The sequence below is a fragment of the Scylla paramamosain genome, chromosome 30 (genome assembly GCF_035594125.1).
Source record: "Scylla paramamosain isolate STU-SP2022 chromosome 30, ASM3559412v1, whole genome shotgun sequence".
Lineage (NCBI taxonomy): Eukaryota > Metazoa > Arthropoda > Malacostraca > Decapoda > Portunidae > Scylla > Scylla paramamosain.
This window is the reverse complement of record NC_087180.1, coordinates 19,726,776-19,751,944: the sequence shown is the minus strand read 5'-3', so window position 1 is coordinate 19,751,944 and position 25,169 is coordinate 19,726,776. Positions and strand designations below refer to the sequence as shown.

Sequence of the window (25,169 nt, the reverse complement as noted above, 5' to 3'; positions counted from 1 at the left end):
GGGGGGGGAAGGCGCCCCCAACTTTCCAGTCATATATGGCGTGGAAGGGACAATACCAGCAAAGAAAAATATGAGAAAATGCATAATTTACTACAAAACCCAAAATGCGAAATAAAACCTTGCCAAATTGAACCTTCCCACGAAGGTAATGAATGGAGTTTTGATGCAATGAGCCACAGTTACTTAAAACACTCAACAAATATAACACCTGCCAAAAAAATAAAATAAATAAATAAAATCAATCAATAAATAAAGATAAAAACGCGAGAAAACCTTTAAATTATCACAACGCGAAATATACACACACGCTAAACTGGATGCGTCATTAATTAATACCCCCCCAATAGTTTATAGCCCCTCCCCTATTCATTGCTCCCCCCCCCCTCCCTGCCTTGAGGAACACCTTCACTTATGGCCTGCTGTTGGGTCAGATTTGAGCCATTTTAACCTCGAATTACATACAATACATACATACATATCGTCTCCTTGCAATAATTATAATAGTCTTCCTGGCTTAATTTTTGTTTATTCATTATTCCTTATGTATTTATTAATTATTTGTCATTTGTCTAATTCCTTGTTTTATTTAGCCTCGGTATTTAACTAAGCATTTTTTTTTTTTCACTTTCTGACTGTGGCCCTTGCAATGAATGGCTTAATTGTTTATTTACTGTTCCTTACGTGTTTATTGATTATATGTGAGTTATTTATTTGATATTCATGATTTTTTTTTTTACTTCGTATTTCTTTATATGATAGTTTTATCTTTTCGTGTTTTCTGGCTTAAGTTTTGTTTATTACTCCTTGTTTGTGTTATTAGGTGTGTCATTAATTATTTGTCTTATTTCTCGTAGTTTAATGGATTTTTTAGCACTTTAATTATTAGAGTTCTTCACCAGTCATTTTATTCGAGAGAGAGAGAGAGAGAGAGAGAGAGTCTAAATGAATGATAAAAAAAATAATAATCAGTTACAGTATTTTATTTATAAACAAGAACAATTCATGATAATAATAATAATAATAATAATAATAATAATAATATTTAAATACAAGGAGGAAAATGTGTAATAATAATAATAATAATAATAATAATAATAATAATAATAACAATAACTGCTTTTATCTTACTCACACAGATAAATAGTTTTATAAATAGTTTATTGACCATAAACATTGTGTACATACACACAAAATTAAATAGAACAGATAAAAATTTCAAAATGTAGTCAGTGACACACAGAAGACTGGTGACAAAACCTACTAAAGCCCATTAAATGATTGGGTGTCTCAAGTTTCCACATCATCAGTGGAACACTGCTTCTGAGCACTCAGGGATGGACAAGCTTTTCATGGCTTGTGTGAATGGAGACAAGACGTGTAGGGGATTTATTTGTTCTGTTTTTTCTTGTCCTACTCTCTCTTCCTCCCTCTTGACTCTTCCTTTGCTTCATCCTACTCTTTCTCTTGCTCATTCTTTCTCTCTCTCTCTCTCTCTGGACTTTTCAGACATAGCTCCTTATGATTTTTTGGCAATCCCAAACCTGTTGACAGTATCCTTATCTGAGAGCCAAGGAGACCATGCAGAATGTGGCAGCATACCTATCATTGGTTGCAGAAGCGTTTGAGCAGTGGAGTGATGGATGATTGTAGGAATGTGGTGGCACTGCTATCCACCATGACATTCATCCACATAACAGAACCATCTCACATGGTGCATTCAGCCTCAGGGAGAGGAACCTCTGTAGCCTTGGGCAGTAGCCCTTGGTCAGGTTTGCTCCAGAGTCAAACCTGCTTACCATCCGAGAATACCTTGGGGAGGAATGAGGAAGCCTTTTGCTCTGAACCCATGAAAATTGTTCAACCCTATAAGGGAAAAATATGAATGTTGAACAAATTGATGAGAAATGGAAGGATTAATGGGCTAAGTGTGTTGGATTACAGAGGGCTTTCTTTGAAGGACATTTTGAATGATACCATAATTTTGGCCCTTAGCCCAAGGTTGGATACTTCTGAACCGTTCTTGCATTTTTAAGCTAAGTAATATAAAATGCTCAATTAACAAAGGAAGGATAATGAAAAGATAAAACAAATCAGGAATTATATCAATTCATAGCTTTATCATACTCGTAGTTCTAAGTCATAAATACTACAAAAATTAGTCAATCTCTTCAGAAATAATTATAAGATAAGCTTTAATAATAAAAAGTATGTATAAATAGATGAAATGTTGTCACCTTCACCAATGCCGGCTTCTTGTTATTCAGCACATGCTTGTGCTTCCTGAACACCGGTCTCATACTGGATAGAGACAGTAATGTATGGAGGTTTGATGCAATACAACATTTTATATAAGGATAAAAACTTGCATAAACTTCCTGTTTGTGTTTTTCTACTAAGGTGCAATTGTTAGGTGAGCATTTGCAACTTCCTACACTTAAACCATAACATCCCTACTACAGTGGCTCAGAGCCACACCATCACTTGTTGCTTGTCCACTAGTAAATAAGTTTTTTGTTTGTTCATTCTCATTCCTTCCCTATTTAAAACATCATTCCATCTTGTCATGGCCTCTTGAAGATCTTGTTGGCTTCCTGTCACGACAGCGACATCGTCTGCATAGGCCAGCATGATCTCTTTATCCTCCCTTACACACACTTCCTTCAGGCATCTGTCCATGTATATAATGAATAGCAAAGGAGAGAGCATCAATTATTCAATTATTCAATTATTCCTCACACACACACATACACACACACACACACACACACACACACACACACACACACACACACACACACACACACACACACACAGGTAATAACAATAATATCTACCCTATATTGTAATGCACATTTTCATAATCACCACTGAATCATCATCATCATCATCATCAATATTTTTTATCAATAATATTAACAGTATTTATATATGTACATAGCATTACTATTATTACTACACACACACACACACACACACACACACACACACACGTACATACACTCACCTCTTGGCAGGGGTGGTGGGGAACAGGAGGAGGAGGAGGAGGAGGAGGAGGAGGAGGAGGAGGAGGAGGAGGAGGAGGAGGAGGAGGAGGAGGAGGTGGACGAGGAGGAGGAGGAGGAGGAGGAGGAGGAGGAGGAGGAGGAGGAGGAGGAGGAGGAGGAGGAGGAGGAGGAAGAGGAGGATTAACACTGTGTGAGTGACTGACAGACTGACTAACTGACTAACTCACTAACTGACTGAATGACTGACTAACTGACTGACTGAATGACTGACTAACTGAGTGACTGACTGACTGACTCACTGACTGATACATACATACATACAGACAGACACAAGTACACAAGAATAAAAAATAAAATACATAACTGAAAAATCATTGCAATACACAGACAGACAGACAGACCAATGACAGAAAGACAGACAGATGGAGACAAACTAAACAGATAGATAGATAGTGAAATGACCACACAAAACACACACACACACACACACACACACACACACACACACACACACACACACACACACGCACCTGTTGAACATAGTAAGCTGTGGCACCAGGTTCAGACGGCCGCTCTACACAGCCTCGGACGCCTCCTGTGCCAACTCCTTGCATCGAACGAACCTGTGTAGACATGAAAGTAAGCAAGCAAGTGTTTATGGCTAATTATAATACTCAATATGCCAGTATCATCTCCAGCATCACCATCTGCTCACCACTGGGGACTCTCCTGGGGAGAGTTAGGAGAGTGAGAGAGGGGAGGGAGAGAGAGGGAGAGGAGAGGAAGAGAGAAGGGGAGTCTTGGAGATGGTTTGGGGTGAGTCTGGGATGGTCTGGATACATTGGGAATGAGAGAGAGAGAGAGAGAGAGAGAGAGAGAGAGAGAGAGAGAGAGAGAGAGAGAGAGAGAGAGAGAGAGAGAGAGAGAGAGAGAGAGAGAGAGAGAGAGAGAGAGAGAGAGAGAGAGAGAGAGAGAGAGAGAGAGAGAGAGAGAGAGAGAGAGAGAGAGAGAGAGAGAGAGAGAGAGAGAGAGAGAGAGAGAGAGAGAGAGAGAGAGAGAGAGGCTGTGAAAGGCTGGAAGAGGCTGTGAGAAGTTGGGATGGACTGGAAGTCCATCCCAACAGTTTGGGACAGTTTGGGGTGAGTCTGGAATGGTCTGGATACACTGGGAATGAGATAGAGTGAGAGAGAGGCTGTGAGTGGCTGTGAATAGCTGGGAGAGGGTGTGATAGGTTGTGAGAGGCTGAGAAAAGACAGTGAGAGGGTGGAGAAAATAATGGGAAACTGGAAAAATGAAAAGGAGAGATAGAAAGAGACACACAGGTAGACAGACACACCTGTAGGAAGGGCTCCTTAATATCCCCTTATCAGCTGGAGGGAGGGCTACAGGTAATAATCTTTTCTTCTTCCTTATCCGTGCCTCCTCCTCGTCCTCCTCTTCCTTTTCCTCCTCCACCTCGTACTCCGGAACTGGCGACCCCACCACCGGCACCTCCGACATGGCCTCCTGCGGGATGGTAAGGTAGTTAGGGAACTGTCTGAGTTAGCGTGTGTGTGTATGTTGGTTAAGTTTGGTTAAGTGTTAAATAAAGAATGGTACTCTATATTAATTTCAATATTTATCTACTTATTATCTGTATTTTGAAGATACATGTACCATTTGAACTGTAAACCTTTGTAATTGTCTGTCTCCTGCACACCCAGCTCGTCAACACCCCTGTGCCTGCAAACGGGTCACTGAACATTAAATAAACTTGTCTCAGTCCCCTACATACACACAAGTGGCTGGCCAAACACTGCATCAACACAAACAATGGATAAACAGTGGGAATCTGCTGGTCTGAGTCCCCTACATACACACAAGTGGCTGGCCAAACACTGCATCAACACAAACAGTGAATAAACAGTGAGAATCTGCTGGTCTGAGCCCCCAAAACACACTAGTGGCTGGCCAAACACTAGATCAACACAAACAGTGAATAAACAGTGGGAATCTGCTGGTCTGAGCCCCCAAAACACACAAGTGGCTGGCCAAACACTAGATCAACACAAACAGTGGATAAACAGTGGGAATCTGCTGGTCTGAGTCCCCTACATAAACACAAGTGGCTGGCCAAACACTAGATCAACACAAACAGTGGATAAATAGTAGGAATCTGCTGGTCTGAGCCCCCAAAACACACAAGTGGTTGGCCAAACACTGCATCAACACAAACAGTGGATAAACAGTGGGAATCTGCTGGTCTGAGTCCCCTACATACACACAAGTGGCTGGCCAAACACTGCATCAACACAAACAGTGAATAAACAGTGGGAATCTGCTGGTCTGAGTCCCCTACATACACACAAGTGGCTGGCCAAACACTGCATCAACACAAACAGTGGATAAACAGTGGGAATCTGCTGGTCTGAGTCCCCTACATACACACAAGTGGCTGGCCAAACACTGCATCAACACAAACAATGGATAAACAGTGGGAATCTGCTGGTCTGAGTCCCCTACATACACACAAGTGGCTGGCCAAACACTAGATCAACACAAACAGTGAATAAACAGTGGGAATCTGCTGGTCTGAGTCCCCTACATACACACAAGTGGCTGGCCAAACACTAGATCAACACAAACAGTGGATAAACAGTGGGAATCTGCTGGTCTGAGTCCCCTACATAAACACAAGTGGCTGGCCAAACACTAGATCAACACAAACAGTGGATAAATAGTAGGAATCTGCTGGTCTGAGCCCCCAAAACACACAAGTGGCTGGCCAAACACTGCATCAACACAAACAGTGGATAAACAGTGGGAATCTGCTGGTCTGAGTCCGCTACATACACACAAGTGGCTGGCCAAATACTGCATCAACACAAACAGTGAATAAACAGTGGGAATCTGCTGGTCTGAGTCCCCTACATACACACAAGTGGCTGGCCAAACACTAGATCAACACAAACAGTGAATAAACAGTGAGAATCTGCTGGTCTGAGCCCCCAAAACACACTAGTGGCTGGCCAAACACTAGATCAACACAAACAGTGAATAAACAGTGGGAATCTGCTGGTCTGAGCCCCCAAAACACACAAATGGCTGGCCAAACACTAGATCAACACAAACAGTGGATAAACAGTGGGAATCTGCTGGTCTGAGTCCCCTACATAAACACAAGTGGCTGGCCAAACACTAGATCAACACAAACAGTGGATAAATAGTAGGAATCTGCTGGTCTGAGCCCCCAAAACACACAAGTGGCTGGCCAAACACTGCATCAACACAAACAGTGGATAAACAGTGGGAATCTGCTGGTCTGAGTCCCCTACATAAACACAAGTGGCTGGCCAAACACTAGATCAACACAAACAGTGGATAAATAGTAGGAATCTGCTGGTCTGAGCCCCCAAAACACACAAGTGGCTGGCCAAACACTGCATCAACACAAACAGTGGATAAACAGTGGGAATCTGCTGGTCTGAGTCCGCTACATACACACAAGTGGCTGGCCAAATACTGCATCAACACAAACAGTGAATAAACAGTGGGAATCTGCTGGTCTGAGTCCCCTACATACACACAAGTGGCTGGCCAAACACTGCATCAACACAAACAGTGGATAAACAGTGGGAATCTGCTGGTCTGAGTCCCCTACATACACACAAGTGGCTGGCTAAACACTGCATCAACACAAACAATGGATAAACAGTGGGAATCTGCTGGTCTGAGTCCCCTACATACACACAAGTGGCTGGCCAAACACTAGATCAACACAAACAGTGAATAAACAGTGAGAATCTGCTGGTCTGAGCCCCCAAAACACACAAGTGGCTGGCCAAACACTAGATCAACACAAACAGTGAATAAACAGTGGGAATCTGCTGGTCTGAGCCCCCAAAACACACAACTGGCTGGCCAAACACTAGATCAACACAAACAGTGGATAAACAGTGGGAATCTGCTGGTCTGAATCCCCTACATAGACACAAGTGGCTGGCCAAACACTAGATCAACACAAACAGTGGATAAATAGTAGGAATCTGCTGGTCTGAGCCCCCAAAACACACTAGTGGCTGGCCAAACACTGCATCAACACAAACAGTGGATAAACAGTGGGAATCTGCTGGTCTGAGTCCCCTACATACACACAAGTGGCTGGCCAAACACTAGATCAACACAAACAGTGAATAAACAGTGGGAATCTGCTGGTCTGAGCCCCCAAAACACACAAGTGGCTGGCCAAACACTAAATCAACACAAACAGTGAATAAACACTGGGAATCTGCTGGTCTGAGCCCCCAAAACACACAAGTGGCTGGCCAGACACTGCATCAACACAAACAGTGAATAAACACTGGGAATCTGCTGGTCTGAGCCCCCAAAACACACAAGTGGCTGGCCAGACACTGCATCAACACAAACAGTGAATAAACAGTGGGAATCTGCTGGTCTGAGCCCCCAAAACACACTAGTGGCTGGCCAGACACTGCATAGGCACAGATGGGGAGCTGGTTTGGCCTGACAGCACCCTCCAGTATTCATGTAAATTCTGGCTACCATTTGCAATTCTATTTTGGGGAGCCACACCTCAGAGAGTCTCTTTTATTGAAGTTTTGTCCCCCCCACGGCTGGCTGGCCTACATAACAAAATAAATAGATAATGTTTTTTTTTTTGTCAGTTAGAGGACTTTTTCATCTCTACCTGTTGAAATAAGATTATCTCGGAAAGTTTAAAAATGATGCATTACTACTACTACTTACCCTGAACAATACCTCATCCTCAGCATCAGAGGACGGCCCCTCCCCCTCCTCACTGACTAACTGTTGTTGTTGTTGCAGTTGTTGTTGTAACAGAATCAACCTCTTCCTCTCCCTCTCTCTCTGACGTGCCTCCCTCCTGGCCTCCCTCTCTCTCCTCCTCCTCTCCTTCCTCTCCCTCCTCTCTTGCTTCTCTCTCTCTCTCTTGCTGCTGCTGCAATCTCTGGGTCCACCATGTCCTCGTTGATCCTCGGGATTTGCTGCAAAAGGAGGGAGAGAGTGAGTGAGTGGAAGTGGGAGAGAGGATGAGAGAGAAGGGTAAAACTATTATTGTAAGAGAGAGAGAGAGAGAGAGAGAGAGAGAGAGAGAGAGAGAGAGAGAGAGAGAGAGAGAGAGAGAGAGAGAGAGAGAGAGAGAAATATGTAGCAGTAATAATAATAATAATAATAATAATAATAATAATAATAATAATAATAATAATAATAATAATAATAATAATAATAATAATAATAATATCAAACATTCTCTCTCTCTCTCTCTCTCTCTCTCTCTCTCTCTCTCTCTCTCTCTCTCTCTCTCTCTCTCTCTCTCTCTCTCTCTCTCTCTCTCTCTCTCTCTCTCTCTCTCTCTCTCTCTCTCTCTCTCTCTCTCTAGTGCAACCTACACTCATAAATTATTTCTTGCCCCAAAAAAGCTAATTTGGAATAAGACAAACAGTAACAAGTCCGAACATAGCAGTGGATCTTAAACTCCTAGAAACTGGAGACATTACTGTATTCCAGACCTTGGCGTTTGTATACAAAGCTCTTAATACAAACACAAGAGACACGGGCTCATGATATTCAGTTAAGACAGACAGGTAACTTGAGGACACCCTTCTGCTGAACCTCCCGTGCCCAACAGAGTGTCGTCTCACGAGGAACCAAGCACTGGACCCGGCTCTCGGACACAGTTAAAAACAAACCATTACATTCCTTTAAATTACTGATAAAACAACACTTAACAAGTAATTATTCATTGTATTTATTAGTTTTCAAATTGTAATCAGCTCTACTATTATAAACATATGTAATTGTTTGTAATTTGTAATAGTTATTATTATTATTATTATTATTATTTACTTTTGTTATTGATATAATTCTTTTTTGCATGTATCTATAATTTGATTGGGTTAAAGTTATGAATTACTTACTAAATAATTATGTACTGTCTTTTTCTTTTTTTTTTCATGATAGCTGAATAAAACACTGGTCTTAAACCTTAGTGTAAAATATTCATTAGTCCACAAAGACCTTGTGCTCCATGGACTGGCCATCACATATCAGAATGTCTATATACCAGTCTGTCTGTATATATTAACACCAATATATATCATTTAATCAATCAATCACTCTGTAAGGAAAATATAGACAAATAAATACAATAACAACAGATGTATATACACTCTCTCTCTCTCTCACCTGCTGAGGAGGGAGATAAGCCAAGCCACAGCTAACCCAGGTGTGTGTGGCCCACCTCCACCTCCCATCACCCCCGCTGGCAGCACCGCAGGGGGGCAGGAGGGGGTGAGGGATGACTGGGCAGGGGTCACAGGGAGAGGGGTGGCTGGGGCAGGGGTCTGGGGCTGGGGTCGGGGGAAAGCCTGGGACTCCGACCACTTGCATGACCCGACCAACTCCAACGACTTCTGCCCCTAATACCTGCGTGTTGTCAGCTGGAACAACCTGAGAGGAAGGAGGTGCTCAGAAGTAGTAGTAGTAGTAGTAGTAGTAGTAGTAGTAGTAGTAGTAGTAGTAAGATTGATTTTCTATCTCTGTCTCTCCTTTCTGTATGTAAAAAACTTTCTCTCTCTCTCTCTCTCTCTCTCTCTCTCTCTCTCTCTCTCTCTCTCTCTCTCTCTCTCTCTCTCTCACCTGTATGACATTCCCTGCCTGCACTATCATGGGGAAGTGGGGCTGCGGGGCTGAGGCATCTTGGGGCAACACCTGAAGCATGTTCCCCATTTGAATAACCCTTGTTGTGGCGGTGGTGGCAGTGGTGGTGGTGGCGTCAGTCCCCTCGGCTGCATCGTAAGGTACTGGAACTGTTGGGAGGAGGGGGTTAGTTTGGGCGGCCACGCCCCGGGGACTTAGCCTTGGGAGGAGAGCGTGCCCAAAGGGGGGCAGGGACCGGTTCTTGTAGGGGCTGCGGGCACACGCGGGAGGGCGGCCCTGGGGAGAAAGCTACTAGATTCGTTCAAAGCATATCTAAACCTAACAGAACACTATTTACAAATAAACCCACCTGTTATAATTAGCTTGTGCAACAGTTTGAGGGCGAAGGTAAGGAGTGAGGAGCCACTGCTTACAGGGATAGCCACTGTCCCCGGGAAGGTAGCATCCTGCAGGTACATGTTGTTCCTCAAACATCAGTTTGAGTGCTGACTTATCTAGTATTCTTGCATCGTTGACTGAGCCAGGCCACCTTGCCACAATGTCAAGAATCTTATAGTGAGCATCAAATACTACTTGCACATTTATGCTGTGATAGCGTTTCCTGTTCACATATACATGTTCATCGACATGAGGAGACACAATTCTTATATGAGTACCATCAATCACTCCCACAACACCGGGAAACTGAGTTACTTGCATGAACTCTGCCTGTTTTTGCTGCACTTCACGCTGGGTGTGAGGGAAAGCCACGAACTGGCAGATTACTTCTGGGTCAGCCAGTGCATCAATTGTCTGTGATATTGCACGGCTGATAGTGGGCTGCGTTGTTCCAAAATCATCACAACTGCACTGTTGCATTTTTCCTGTGGCTAAATATCGTAATGTGATGGCCACCATCTCAGGGGTCAAGGCTCTATTTCTTTCAGTTTTACTTTGCAGCTTGTCTCTCACTATATCAGTCACTGCAACAATACCAGCACGGTCCAATCTGAATCTTTTCAGTAACTCAGCATCGTCGTACTCAGCGAAAATATCTCTTCTCACTCTGTAGGTGCGCCGCTGACGTTGTTGTGCCGCCTTCCTGCTAACGGCTGGGTTCATCATGCTCTAAATAAAATTTCCACCTACCTTTAATAATCTGCTGGAGGTAACTTGTGGAAAGAGAAAGAAAAGTGCATTATTTTTATGCAATAATATTTTTAATTTTTGAACTTGAAAATGCAATATACTTTAATTCAGAGATTTAAAAAGTGAACATACGTTTTAACCCAGCGGGTGCTGTAAACAGTACGTTGGCGGTTCACACCAGTTCAGAAGTAAGGTATCTTAAATTGCACTCGACAATGTTGTGAATACTTTAAAATGCTTGAAGCCATACTTGATGCCTTCCATAACGTGTAAAGTAAGAAGTTAGCCTGTGTTAAAAAGTGGTGATCCCTGCAGATTACCAAGGCATCCAGTCTCCCAGCAAGTGCCAAGAGGCATTCATTCAATGCTCCGCTGACACCAATTTGCCCAAAGGTATGCATTATATGTGGAAAGTACATTACGTACGGTGTAGAGGTGGTTGTCTAGTGATATAAATGGTAAGGTGGTGGTGCTGGTGATTGTGATGGTACTACACTGTTATTACCGTATGTCAGTATATTGAGGCTTGATATCACTTTTATTAATGTGCCAGTATTTCATTACCTATCTTATGAAATAACACTAGCTCTTGATATATTCTTTTCTACAAACCTTTAACAATAATTGAAAGGTTTTTTTTAAATTGAATTCAATGCCTTTTCTTATTGATGAAAATAGGAAATAATTATGGCTACCACTGGCTAGACACGCCATACCTTGCCTTGAGTTTAGGTATGGTTAGGTTAGGTTTGATATGGTTGGGTGTAGTTAGGTTAGTTTTGGGTATGGTTAGGTTACAGCAAGTACAGTTAGGTTAGTTTGGGTGTAGTTAGGTTTGGATGTGGTTAAGTTAGTTTAAGGTATGGTTAGATTACAGCAGGTATGGTTAGGTTAGTTTTGGTGTGGTCAAGTTAGTTTAGGTATGGTTAGGTTACAGCAGGTATGGTTAGGTTAGTTTTGGTGTTGTTAAGTTAGTTTAGGTATGGTTAGAACCTTGGACAAAAAATGAGGAACATCACTGAACCAAAAGATTTTTATTTATTTATTTATTTATTTATTTTATTTATTTATTTATTTATTTAATTTTCTTTTAATATTTCAATGAAAATTAGCAGTATTACTTATATCTGTCAACTTTCCAAGAGGGTTAGAGAATGCCTCAAGCCATTTGTAAGATAAGATTACACGTAAATTGCTTGGTTTAAGAGAAACTGGCATGTTAGTAAAATGAATCTTTACTGTCATGTGAATGAATATTTATAAATGCAAAAAGTTTAAATCTCCAAGAACAACCTGTGTTTTACAGTAATGTGGGTAGCCCACATGGGACCCATAAAGTAGCCCACAAAAACACCCACATGCCTCCCATTATCCAATGTTGGCTGGGTATATATATATATATATATATATATATATATATATATATATATATATATATATATATATATATATATATATATATATATATATATATATATATATATATATATATATGAGGAGGCAGTAGACATCTGCCTAAATGATAATTACTACCAGTGAGGTCTAAAGCACTGTTCAGGGGGTGCTGTGAACTTATCATTAAACCCAGCTGTGACCTCGCTGAACGTTTCCCTTTGTGTCTCACAACACAAGGGGGCAGTCATAGCCTGCCCTCTAAAGACAACTCTCTTCCTCCACACAAAACTACAAGCACCTAATAACACACACACCCTTCACTCAAAAATTTTAAAATCATCGTGGCGACCTCCTACACCAGCCTCGTAGTCCCCATCTGGGGAGGGGACCATAAATGTCCCCAGGTCAGACTGCCTTTCTGTCAAAGACCCTAAGTGTCTTGACACCCCCCCTCAACTTTTTCTTCATTAACTTCTGCAACATTCGCAGTCAAAGATCTAATTTTCAATCTGTAGAACACCACCTCTCCTCTTCTAAACCTCATCTTCTTTTCCTCACTGAAACTCAGGTGTCTGAGGCAACTGACAGTAGCTCCTTTTCTGTTCCCTCTTACTTTCTCTATCCTCATTTTCAGTCCAAAGCTGGATGCTGCGTTTATGTGCGCAATGATTTAACCTGCTCTCGTGCCCACGCTCTTGAATCTTCTGAGTTTTCCACCATCTGGCTACGACTACAGAGTCACTCTCATACTAAATTTATCTGTGCTGTATACCTCTCACCTAACTCCTCTGATTATAAGAAATTCTTTAACTACTTAACTTCCAAAGTGGAGCACATTCTGACCCTCTTCCCTTTTGCAGAGATCTCCATTCTTGGAGACTTCAATGTTCACCACCAGCTTTGGCTTTCCTCTCCCTTCACTGACCATCCTGGTGAACTAGCCTACAACTTTGCTATCCTCCATGACCTAGAGCAATTGGTGCAACACCCTACTCGTATTCCTGACTGTCTTGGAGATACACCCAACATTCTTGACCTTTTCCCCCAGCCTCAGCCCCAGCCCCAGCCTTTTCATCCCAGCCTCTCCCAGTGTATCCTAGCCTCTCCCAGTCCATCTCAGCCTCTCTCAGTGCATTCCAGCCTCTCCCAGTCCATCCCAGCCTCTCCCAGTCCATCCCAGCCTCTCTCAGTGCATTCCAGCCTCTCCCAGTCCATCCCAGCCTCTCCCAGTCCATCCCAGCCTCTCCCAGTGCATCCTAGACTCTCCCAGTCCATCCCAGCCTCTTCCAGTCCATCCCAGCCTCTCCCAGTGCATTTCAGCCTCTCCCAGTCCATCCCAGCCTCTCTCAGTGCATTCCAGCCTCTCCCAGTCCATCCCAGCCTCTCCCAGTGCATCCTAGCTTCTCCCAGTCCATCCCAGCCTCTCTCAGTGCATTCCAGCCTCTCCCAGTCCATCCCAGCCTCTCCCAGTGATAATAAAGCAATTTGGATTTAGGAAAGGGAGATTGTGTTACAAACTTACTGAGTTACACTTAGATCTATAGAAAACTGTTATCAAATGGCATATAACATTTTATGTTATATGCCATAATTTATTATGGCATATAACAGATTATTATTACAGATGCCATTTCTTAAAGAAATGGCATCTGTTTTTTTTTTTTTTTTTTATTATTCTCTTTCTCTCTCTCCCTCCCTAAGGCAGTGCTCCTCTTACAAAGGAAAAATAAATAATTAAATAAAATAATTAATTTACAAATCAAGGGCTGGATTTGTGTCTGTGGAGGCCTGTGAGCAGCCTGAGTGTGGAGGCCATCTACCTGAAATATTTATATTAATATTTTTGTATCTGTATTCCATGCAGTTTTTAATACATATAATATATTATAGTGAAAGGAACATATTTATTTAGTGTAAATGAAACAAGTGGTTATTTTGATAGTAATAAAAAAAATATTTAGTTCATAGAAAACTAGTGTTTGATTAATTTAAGTTTCTTTCACTTACAGAATATTTATGTGGGAGACTCCTCAGATTGTGGAGACCCCAGATTGTGGAGGCTCCTGGGCAGCTGGTCTTTTTGTGGACTCCTAAATCTGGCACTGAACAAAATTCTCTCTCTCTCTCTCTCTCTCTCTCTCTCTCTCTCTCTCTCTCTCTCTCTCTCTCTCTCTCTCTCTCTCTCTCTCTCTCTCTCTCTCTCTCTCTCTCTCTCTCTCTTTCTCTCTCTCTCTCTCTCTCTCTCTCTCTCTCTCTCTCTCTCTCTCTCTCTCTCTCTCTCTCTCTCTCTCTCTCTCTCTCTCTCTCCTCAACTCTCAGCCACTGGATGGTATATCAGTTCACACAGCAAGAAGCCAAGGACCCACCGAGGCTGTCACTTGGAAGAGGTCATTGTTGTTGCATCCAGCATCCCAGCCTGACTGCCTAGACAGGTCCCGCAGGTTGCTGAATGGCAGAGGTGCAGGCTGCTCCACAGCAAAATGTGAGACCAGTGTGGCAGAGTATGATGTGTACACAATGAGGGGACACACTGTAGCCAACCCAGTAGATTACCCGTGCTGCACTGCTGATTGGGTAGGTGTTGGAGCCTGCAGGAGGAAGAGGAGGAGGGAAAGATGCCATGAAAAGGCAATTTTAAGACATGGAGGATGATACAAAGGCAATTTAAAATCTTTGAAAGTAACACATCTTTTTAAATTAAAAAATGTAGAAAAGACCATTTTAAAATGTTTCAGAGATGAAAATGCAATTTAAGAGTTTTCTCATCATTTCTAAAAGATTTATATCTCATATCTTACTAAGAAAACTGTTGATATCATCATATGAAGAGAACTACTGATAAAATTAAATACATTACTTGATATCCATATCAGTCATATTAACACCACTTGCTTATATTGCTCATGCCAGAACTAATTCAAGTTAATATCAGCTCAATTATGAATATACACCAGGTATCATGTAAAGTTTCCCAGTTTTAAATCTATCCTTTAATAACTGTCTTTCTGTATTCCCATCTTATCAAACATTAAACACCACTACCCTTGCATTCAACTTAGTCTCATACCCCAACAGGTCCTCACCCTGCTGTAGGAGGGCTGGCAACATGTACCAGCCATCTTACCAAACACTAAATGCTCCAACACTTGAACTGACCAGTCTTACACCTCAACAGGTCCTCACCTTGTTGTAGGAGAGCTGACAACATGTACCAGCCAGCAGCAACTCCCATGCTAACAGGCTTCTCCCCCGTGGGTATGTAGCACCTCTGGAGTCGCTCGATGAAGAAGAGGATGCTGGCGAGGCCTGTCGTGTTAGCCGGGATGCGCCGGTACAGAGCTGTGTCCGTTGGGGTTGTGTAGGGCAAGCATCTTCTTGGCAAGGTCCTCGTGGGTGGCCGCAAACAGTTTACGGCTGTGGGATGAGAACTTGTCTTGTGAATGTGACGTTGGGGTGAGTGTTAATCTGATTTTGTGTTACTATGTTCTGTGGGGAGTGGGTGTTAATGTGATTTTTTGTTAACTGAATGCTGTGTCTGACCTCCTGAGGTGTAGTATGGTGGGCCACAAGATTGTCCCTTTCCACTAGGGCCTGACAGATGATATTAAGAGTGTGAATGTGTGTGTGGTGCCTTGTTTGGGCCATTTTGTGTGTGATTGCCAGCCTGATGTATAGACAGCTAAATCGTTAATAATAATGAAGTTAAGAGTGTGAATGTGTGGTGATTTGTCTGCGGTGTCTTGGGGAGGATTGTTGGCCTGGTATATAGATAAATAGATTAGAATTTGGATTAACAGTGTCAATGTTGTATGTGAGTGTATAGTGTAGTGTCTGGGGCACCCTGTATAGGGACTGCCAGCCTGGCATATAGATAGATCAATCTAATTATTTGACATTTCATATTCTGAACATTTTGCTGATCCAATTAATCTGTTTAAGGGAGCACTTTGTTCAACATCTTTAAAATATTATTTGATCATCACCTGTATCTCTCACCTGATGATATAGATAGGCTGGGTGTAGGTAACAACTTTCAACCTCTCCTCAGTGATGGACAATTCAGAGACAGTGAGGTCAGCTTCCCCTGACTGCAGAGCTCCTACCGTGCCCGTCCACTCGTTGCTTGAGCTGTCCCTTCAGTTTCCCGTAGGCATAACCTTCCAGTACATTGAAACTGACTCTGTACAAGAGAGAGAGTGGGAGAAAAAATAGTGTTGTGTATTGAGGGAAAGAAAATTTCTGTCTTGTCTTCTCTATTTAGGGAAAGAAAAGGAAAAGGGCAAGTAGTGTCATAATGCATGGAGGGAAAAAGGAAAATTATTCTCATATGCACTGAGCAAAAAGGAAAAGTACTGTGATATGTACTAAGGGAAAGGCTCGGTGTGTACTGAAGGGAAGGAAAAATACTGTTGTCGTATTTAATGAGGAAAAGAAAGAAATACTGTCGTATGTACATTTTTTTAATTGCTAGAAAGAAAAGTGAAATATACAATTTATATGTATAGTTTATTTTTCATATCAGTCACAAGTATGGATGTTTGTTTCCCTTCTTTTTTTTCACATGTACAGCTACCTCCTCAAATAGCATGTATTTTCAAAATTTCAAGCTGCTGTGATGATGAAAAAAGCCTGAAAGAAAAATTGACAAGGAACAAAAAGTAATGAGAATAAGTTTTGTGGCAACTATTCATTAGATGTCACTTTTTCACTCCTCCACTTAGACCGGTACAGTTGAACGCAAAAATGTGAAAACTTACGAGAAATTGTGTGCATCCCTTAGTGCAGTGACAATATCCCCCACAAAACCAGTGATATTTCTTTGACTGGAGGTTAGTTCAATAATTTTGAAGGCTGGGATTAATTTTAATGAGGGATGAGAGGGTGGAAGTGACTGGAGTATAGGTTAATAATTCTACCAGCTGGAAAGGATTTTGAGGGTCAGAGGAAAGTGATTGGATATTAGCTTGATAATCGTGCTTGGTGAGATTAATTTTAGTGAGAGACTAGATGGTGGGAGGATGATATTTAGAGGTTAGTTTGGTAATTTTGCCAGTTGGTATTAATTTTTAGTGAGGGATGAGGGTGTCAGAAGAATGTGACTGGAGGTTAGTTTAATAATTCTGAGGGTGGGAGGAAAGTAATAGGGGGTTAGTTTAATTTTGGTGATGGATGAGAGTGTGAGTGGAAAGTGTAGCTGACCACATAATTTATCAAATAATACAAGCATGTACACATTCTTAATAATGTTCCATGTTAAGATATACTAAACATGAAGTTACTCCACAATATATGATGGTGTAAATTACGAATGGTTAAAGTCAAGACTTGTTTGATGATGGCCTGTTTTGCTTGCTCCCCTTGGACGTGCGGCAAGTGCAGCAGCGTTCGACCGTTTCTCTAGGGGCAAGCGACACCTCCTGGTGGGGGACTTCAAATCTGCTTGTGGCTGCCTTCGAGGTGTGTCTGTTGCTTAGGTGTGGTATGTGTTGCATGTTACCTAGTTGTGTTGTTTTCTGTGTTGTTAATTGTTTCATATCATAGTGAAAGTAAACACCAGGTTTAACTGACACTCCTTACCACTCCAGGAGGCAACAGAGTCCCTGGTGGAGCTGTGTGGGGAGCAGGCGCCCGAGTGTGGTGACGCGTACTGCCGCTGTGGCCGTGCATTGCTGGAGCTGGCACGCAAGGAGGGCAGGGGTGCTGGGGCCAGATCTGGATGGTGCCAGTAGTCGTGTGTATTGCTTGGTTATTGTGTTAACGTGCTGGAGTGTGCACAGCCGGGAGTGTTTGGGGAATGAAAATAAAAGGAGTTATGGATGTTTAAAAATGCATCTTTTGAGAGCTGAGTATACAAGAAAGTTGCTGTGTTTGGGGGATGAGTAAACAATGAAGAAATGTTTTGAGGAACTGGGTGTGCAGAGGCACGAGTGTTTGGAGAATTGAGAATACAGGAAGACAGGAGTGATTTAGGAATAAGTGTACAAGAAAGGAGTTGTTTGAGTGACAATATATAAGGAAGAGGTGTTTTGAAAATGAGGAGTACAAGGAATGAGCATTTTGGGAGTTAATATACAAGGAAGCAAGTATTTAAGGGACTCAGGTATGCAAGATTATTTTCCTGTCATATGTCATTATACAATGTTTTTCTTTGTTATATACATCATTCCCTTTCACTTTTCATATCTTGTGTTCTCGTCATTCTGATGTAATGTTACAGATAGAGAATGTTTGGTGTCAAATTTTCACTAATTTCATATGTGTATAAACTTTCATTTCATTGACTTTTTTTTACTATTACTACTATATTTGCTTGCTTTTTAAACAAGTCTTTTCTTTCAGAGGAGGGAAGCACAGGGGAAGAGGAGGACGAGGAGGAAGAGAGTTAAGAGTCACAAGAGGAGGCGGAAGGTGGAAAGAAAGAGGAAGGAGAGGAGGAGGAGGAGGAAGATGGGGAAGGAAAGGAGAAAGATAAGAAGGAAGGAAATGCCGCAGAAGGAGAAGGTGAGTTGTTAATAAGGTTTTGTGTGACAAGTTTTCTGAAAATTTTATTTGTTTACATGAAGTTTGTTTTGTATATATTACTCTTAATATACTACTTCTCCCCACTACATGCAATTTGTCTTGTCTGCTGTTGTGGTTCTTTCATTTCTTGTTCCCTTTCCTGAATATACCATTTCCTTAGTTTCATATCTAGTACCCTCCAATAAAATTTCTGCTTCTCGGTCTCTGTACTTCTCTCGTTTTTTTTTTGCTTGGCTTCATTCCTCAGATCCTTCTCTTTTTCCCTTTCTTCCAAGTTCATATCTCTTTTTTACCCAAATATTCTTGTATTCTGAATTTTCAGCCAGCTTCCCAGTTCTCACTAGGATCTCCTTTACTGTAACTTGGGATCTCATTCTCACTTTTAATGGTCTTATACCTCCTTCACTATATTTTCCAATTCTATATGCTTCTTCCACTTCTCATTCCAGTCCCTGTTCTTCACCTTGGACCATTGTAATAATTTTCCTTACCAACTCCTCTCTCTCTCTCTCTCTCTCTCTCTCTCTCTCTCTCTCCTCTCTCTCTCTCTCTCTCTCTCTCTCTCTCTCTCTCTCTCTCTCTCTCTCTCCTCATCTCTCTCTCTCTCTCTCTCTCTCTCTCTCTCTCTCTCTCTCTCTCTCTCTCTCTCTCTCTCTCTCTCTCTCTCTCTCTCTCTCTCTCTCTCTCTCTCTCTCTCTCTCTCTCTCTCTTATTCCCTTTTCTTCCTTTCTTCCTTCCCTCCTATCTTTGTTTCTCCCTCCTCCTCCTCCTCCTCCTTCCTCCTCCTCCTCCTCCTCCTCCTCCTCCTCCTCCTCCTCCTCCTCCTCCTCCTCCTCCTCCTCCTCCTCCTCCTCCTCCTCCTCCTCCTCCTCATTCATTCTACCTAACAAGAAATAATGGATTCAAGATTATACCCAAACGTTTTAAATCCCACAAGGCCAAACATTTTTTCTTTAATCGTATAGTAAATATATGGAGTAAACTTCCTGCAGAAATTGTGAACAATATTGAAATTGTGAAAGCAATATTATTGAATCAGTTCATCCTAAACATTTGCACTTTGTTTTTCCACAGAGCAATAAGAAATTAGAATTGACAGAGAAACCAGACAAGGGACTGCATTTGAAGAAGCACAAGAACCAAGAAATTTACATAGCTTTCATTTTGGTTTACATTCTGAAAGGTAACAGTAACATGGATATGTTTTTATATTGAAATCTTTCTCTGATTGCATACAAATGGTACCAATCAACAAATAATAATGTAATACTTAGAAGCTGGGAATTCAAATCACTGGTAGATAAAATGAACCACCATTCTAGAGTGTACATAACTAAGGAATTAATATACTGGTTAACTGTCACACCAGCATGAACAGAATAGCAACAATTGTTGAGTAGAGTCTGTAGGAGGCAGGGAAGGAGGCAAGTAGTCAGTTTTAGAGAGCAGTTATTATGAAATCAGCTGTAGAATATTCCTAAGATGCAATACTACTGGAGTCTGTCAGCTTGAAGACAGTTTATTAAAGAAGGGAAGTTCATGAGATATAAAGCCTTTGATTATTCAGTTTCATTTCCAAAGTAACATTTATTTATTGGTGTGTTGCTTCCTGTAAAATAGTAAAGCCTTGACAGCACTGCATCTCTCACACCACGCTGTAACTGTTGAGAGAACCCTAACCCTTAGAGAGAGGAGGAGGGAATCCTTGGTTTATGTTCAGTAAAGCCCTGTATTCTTGTCATGGCAATGTAGAATGGAGGCGTCATTGGTTTATGTTCAGTAAAGCCCTGTATTCTTGTCATGGCAATGTAGAATGGAGGCGTCCTTGGTTTATGTTCAGTAAAGCCCCGTATTCTTGTCATGGCAATGTAGAATGGAGGCGTCCTTGGTTTATGTTCAGTAAAGCCCTGTATTCTTGTCATGGCAATGTAGAATGGAGACGTCCTTGGTCACATACTGTTCTAATGTAATCTAATGTAATCTAATGGAATCATGAAGGTGTAAAAATGCAGGATATGGACATCATCAGCTTTTGTCATTAAGGGTGTAAAAGTGAAAGATTTGTTAATCACTTTGGTCTTTAGTTGATGCTTCTGGTGAGGCTTTCCTGTTTAAACTTGGCATAATATATATAAAATGATGTGGCATGTTAAACAAGTTAACTTACTGCCTTCTTGTGTCTTTCACAGATAGAAATCAAAAACGTCACACAGACAGAATAGTGAGCTGCATGCACTTATCACAGAGTATAAAGTCACTCCCCTCAGAGGAAAAAGACAAGGATGGCATGTCTTCATGTGAGAACTCAGAAGCTAAATGTGAGCTACCATCCACATGAATATATATTTGTATATCAAACTGACATTCTCCTTGGAGGGAGGCTTTCCAAAGTGCACACACACACACACACACACACACACACACACACACACACCACACCACACACACACACCACACACACACACTCACACACACACACACACACACACACACACACACACACACACACACACATCTCTGCATCAGGACTCAACAGCCAGACTGATAAACAATTACTTCACCCAAGATGATCAGCTGATAGGATTAGCTGTGGATGAGCCTCCTGTGGTGACTAGGAGTACAAAAGCCAGCAGCTAATTTTGGGAGCTGCCAGTCATCATGGTCCTGGTGTCTGAGGTGCTGCTTTTGCATTTTCCCAGTCATGGGTCGAGGCTACATCACATTTATTCATTCACAGTTGCTCTTAGTTATCTCTGTTACAAGTTAAAATTTTTCCTGGCTCCACAGACATTTCTGGTGCATCTAACCCTCTCTCCATTGCCCTTCTATTTCCCTTAGTCTTATACCCACTTCTTACATTACGTCTAATTACTTCCATTGGTCATTCTTGTCTGGCCCTCTGTTGCATCAATTTTTCACCTCCAGGTACAGATACCAAGGGGAAATTGCTGGGTCAAGTGGCTACACTGACATCTGAGGTTAGCAGGTTGGAGAGTGAGTGCAGCAGTTCTCAGGTTCAGCTAGACTGTGAGAGGGATAAGTATAACAAACTGCTGGGAGAAATCTCTTGCTCATGAAAAGTTGTCTGAAGATGTCATAACTGAACCAAAAGGTAAGAAAGTTTATATTCTCTAATAATAAAGCAAATAATTTTTCCTCACTGTTGCTCAATTTTTTGAATTAATAACAAAATAAAAGCATTGTTATTGGATTTGTTTATTGAGGCTGTATTAAGAAAAGTTGAGAGAAACAAACTTATTGTTTTATCAGGAGAAACAACAGGATTGGGAGGAACTGAGCTTTAACAGAAGCTGCAACAACTGCAGGAGGCTCACAGGGTCCTGGAGAGCAGGTTAACTTGCAGCATGAAGGAGGTGGCTGAGCTGAGTGACAGGAAGTAGCAGCTTGAGCATGCTGTAGTGCATGAGGAGACAGAGTCCATCGGTGAGTGCATGTTTTTTGCTCATTTGAATCATCTGTAAAAGTGAAGTGGAGGAAGTGTTTACTGTTTACTGTATGCCCATTTCCTTGGTCTTTTAATGAAGAATTTTAATCCTTCTTCAGGTGACTACATCACCATCTACCAGTTGCAGCGAGGAGTGATGAAGCAACAAGCTCGAGAACGCGAGTTAGACCTTGCCAGCCTCCATCATGAATGAGAGGAAATGAAGCAAAACCACTCTGCAGGTTAGTGCTCTCTTTTGCATCTCACACACTTCTTATTCATGTCATGGCAGATTAGTGATTTCTGCTGCATCTCACACACTTCTTATTCAATTGCTGGCAGGTTAGTGATCTCTGCTGCATCTCACACACTTCTTATTCAATTGCTGGCCAGGTTAGTGATCTCTGCTGCATCTCAAACGGTTCTTATTCAGGTGTTGACCAAAGTACTAAGCCTTCATATCATTACCTTGCTCTGTGATGGAGGCTACACCATCTGGCATCTAGCTGAGATTTAATGTTGCAGTAAAGCTTCCATATGAGTTCATGTAGAGCAAAATGTTTTCAAATGCCAGGGAAGTAGTGTAATGTAACCTTCCAGAGAAATCTATCCCTCATTTATTAGTTAACAGGAGTGTTTAATGTACTTAATGTGATTAGCCAGGATCAAGGGTCAACTTCTTCACTGACCATTTACTCTCAGGTGATGTATCTGTCCTCCATGAGTCACCAGAGACACATAAGGTGTTGTAAGTGAAATTTCATCTATTAGATTTATTCAAAATGTGAATTAACACAGTTGTTTCCTGCAGGATTTGATATCAAAGCTGGTGCAGGAAAAGGAAGCAGATCATGACCTTCAGCAGCTCGAGAAGATAAGCAGCGTCCTTAAGAGTCCAGTTGCTATCTTTAGCAGTGTTGGTGAGTAGTAAAAACTGAGCCATCTTATGAAGTGCAACGAAACATTATTATTATCTTCATAATTTTCTTGAAATAAACAGATTTCTGTGGCATGTTGCTCATTAGCACTTTAATATCAGATAACACCAGTTATTTATGTAATGATGTAATGTACTAAGTAGATGAAATACAAGTGGCATCTGCTAACACTCTTGATGTGGAACAGGAACCAGTGAGTCTGAGACACCCACCAGCAGTGGAAAGGTGGCTGACGAGCGCCTCAAGCACTCTGAAAAGGTGGAGCAACAACAAGAAACAGAAAATTGCATCCATCATTCTTTGCCTGAGGAGGGAATTGATGCTCTGTTGACCCTTCACACTGATGTCCCTCATGAGGAGGCAGAATATGAATCCTACAGAACTTGCCCATAGAAAGACCAAAACTGTTACTGCTGCCACACTGCCACCACTTCCACTGACACCAAAAGCCCAACTGTGCAGAGAATCCTGGACCTCCGCAATGAAATGGAGTCCACCAGTCACCTGGAGCACTTTAGCCTCCAAAAGTTCCATCCGTGTCCATTGTGTTTGGGTAAACTTATCACTGTATAAGGGGACAAGTATCAGTGTATGGTTACTATATACTCATTTGTACTTAAAGATGTCATGTCACATCATTCTCTCTCTCTCTCTCTCTCTCTCTCTCTCTCTCTCTCTCTCTCTCTCTCTCTCTCTCTCTCTCTCTCTCTCTCTCTCTCTCTCTCTCTCTCTCTCTCTCTCTCTCTCTCTCTCTCTCTCTCTCTCTCTCTCTCTGTTTGGAATTATACTGTATATTAGGAAATATCATTAAAGAGTGTGTGTGTAAAAAGTGTTTGCATTATTGTGCATTTGATGTTGGTTTCATGATTTATAAAGATTGCTATTTTTAATAAAGTTATTGAAATTGTTATTGAGTGTTTGTATTGAACTCATTAGCTTTGTAATAGTGTGCGTCTCATCATGCATTCATTAATGATGTAGAGTGGAAATGTCCACTCCTATCATGCATAATATCAATGCATTATTGGTTTATGTTGTTATTTGTGTATAAATTGTAAAGTTATGCCAGTCTATTTTAGTACAAACTAAATATCAGCTGGAAGAGAGGACAGGTAATGGCACACTAAAACACAGGAAGGGACAATGATATAACCATCCAATTTAACAATACACAGAGCAAGAAGAATGAGAAAGCAATAAAAATGGATTATTTAATGGATGATTAATAGACCCTCATTTGTAATGTTATTTCAGGCAAGAATATTAAAAGAGACAGCTGGCTTGCCCTTTGTACTTGTTCAGCTTGCCCTTAGCACTTGTTCATACATGACAGAATGAGAGATCTATGGGTGGTGGTGACACCTGGAAATGGGTATGATTCATGAAGGGATTGATTGATTGGTTGACTGACTGATTAAGAAAAAAAAACGTAGCAGTGGAGGGTGGGGGGGGGGAAGGCGCCCCCAACTTTCCAGTCATATATGGCGTGGAAGGGACAATACCAGCAAAGAAAAATATGAGAAAATGCATAATTTACTACAAAACCCAAAATGCGAAATAAAACCTTGCCAAATTGAACCTTCCCACGAAGGTAATGAATGGAGTTTTGATGCAATGAGCCACAGTTACTTAAAACACTCAACAAATATAACACCTGCCAAAAAAATAAAATAAATAAATAAAATCAATCAATAAATAAAGATAAAAACGCGAGAAAACCTTTAAATTATCACAACGCGAAATATACACACACGCTAAACTGGATGCGTCATTAATTAATATCCCCCCAATAGTTTATAGCCCCTCCCCTATTCATTGCTCCCCCCTCCCTGCCTTGAGGAACACCTTCACTTATGGCCTGCTGTTGGGTCAGATTTGAGCCATTTTAACCTCGAATTACATACAATACATACATACATATCGTCTCCTTGCAATAATTATAATAGTCTTCCTGGCTTAATTTTTGTTTATTCATTATTCCTTATGTATTTATTAATTATTTGTCATTTGTCTAATTCCTTGTTTTATTTAGCCTCGGTATTTAACTAAGCATTTTTT

At 41.4% G+C, this 25,169-nt stretch overlaps 2 protein-coding genes and 1 long non-coding RNA gene across 14 annotated transcripts; 2 read left to right on the top strand and 1 right to left on the bottom strand.

Moving 5' to 3' along the window:
- Positions 1-965: 965 nt before the first annotated feature.
- LOC135116007 (putative nuclease HARBI1) lies at positions 966-10,804 on the bottom strand. The gene is made up of 7 exons (XM_064033220.1): positions 10,033-10,804; positions 9,663-9,832; positions 9,210-9,473; positions 7,752-8,008; positions 4,342-4,511; positions 3,536-3,628; positions 966-2,668 (listed from the first exon to the last, which is right to left on the bottom strand). Exons 1-2 carry the CDS (start codon positions 10,785-10,787, stop codon positions 9,799-9,801), a joined length of 789 nt encoding a protein of 262 aa, XP_063889290.1. The 5' UTR covers positions 10,788-10,804; the 3' UTR covers positions 966-2,668; positions 3,536-3,628; positions 4,342-4,511; positions 7,752-8,008; positions 9,210-9,473; positions 9,663-9,798.
- Positions 4,015-4,341, top strand: LOC135116010 (uncharacterized). Its single transcript, XR_010276142.1, has 2 exons — positions 4,015-4,097; positions 4,129-4,341. It is a non-coding gene; the product is annotated as an uncharacterized LOC135116010 (long non-coding RNA).
- Positions 10,805-10,873: 69 nt separating the features above from the next.
- Positions 10,874-24,021, top strand: LOC135116009 (uncharacterized). 12 transcript variants are annotated; one of them, XR_010276139.1, is made up of 13 exons: positions 10,874-10,999; positions 11,127-11,204; positions 14,545-14,688; positions 15,382-15,659; positions 17,586-17,685; positions 17,792-17,937; positions 18,546-18,707; positions 19,803-19,911; positions 21,654-21,840; positions 21,999-22,172; positions 22,293-22,415; positions 22,985-23,093; positions 23,299-24,021. XR_010276139.1 is itself a non-coding variant. In XM_064033222.1 (7 exons), the coding sequence occupies exons 1-3, from the start codon at positions 18,654-18,656 to the stop codon at positions 21,803-21,805; spliced, it is 315 nt and encodes a 104-aa protein (XP_063889292.1). In that variant the 5' UTR covers positions 18,295-18,653; the 3' UTR covers positions 21,806-21,840; positions 21,999-22,172; positions 22,293-22,415; positions 22,985-23,093; positions 23,299-24,021. The 12 variants fall into 12 exon arrangements, 1 of the variants encoding a protein (XP_063889292.1); XR_010276137.1 differs by having other exon boundaries at positions 14,526-14,688; XR_010276138.1 differs by having other exon boundaries at positions 10,883-11,004; positions 14,526-14,688.
- The last annotated feature ends 1,148 nt before the right edge of the window (positions 24,022-25,169 follow it).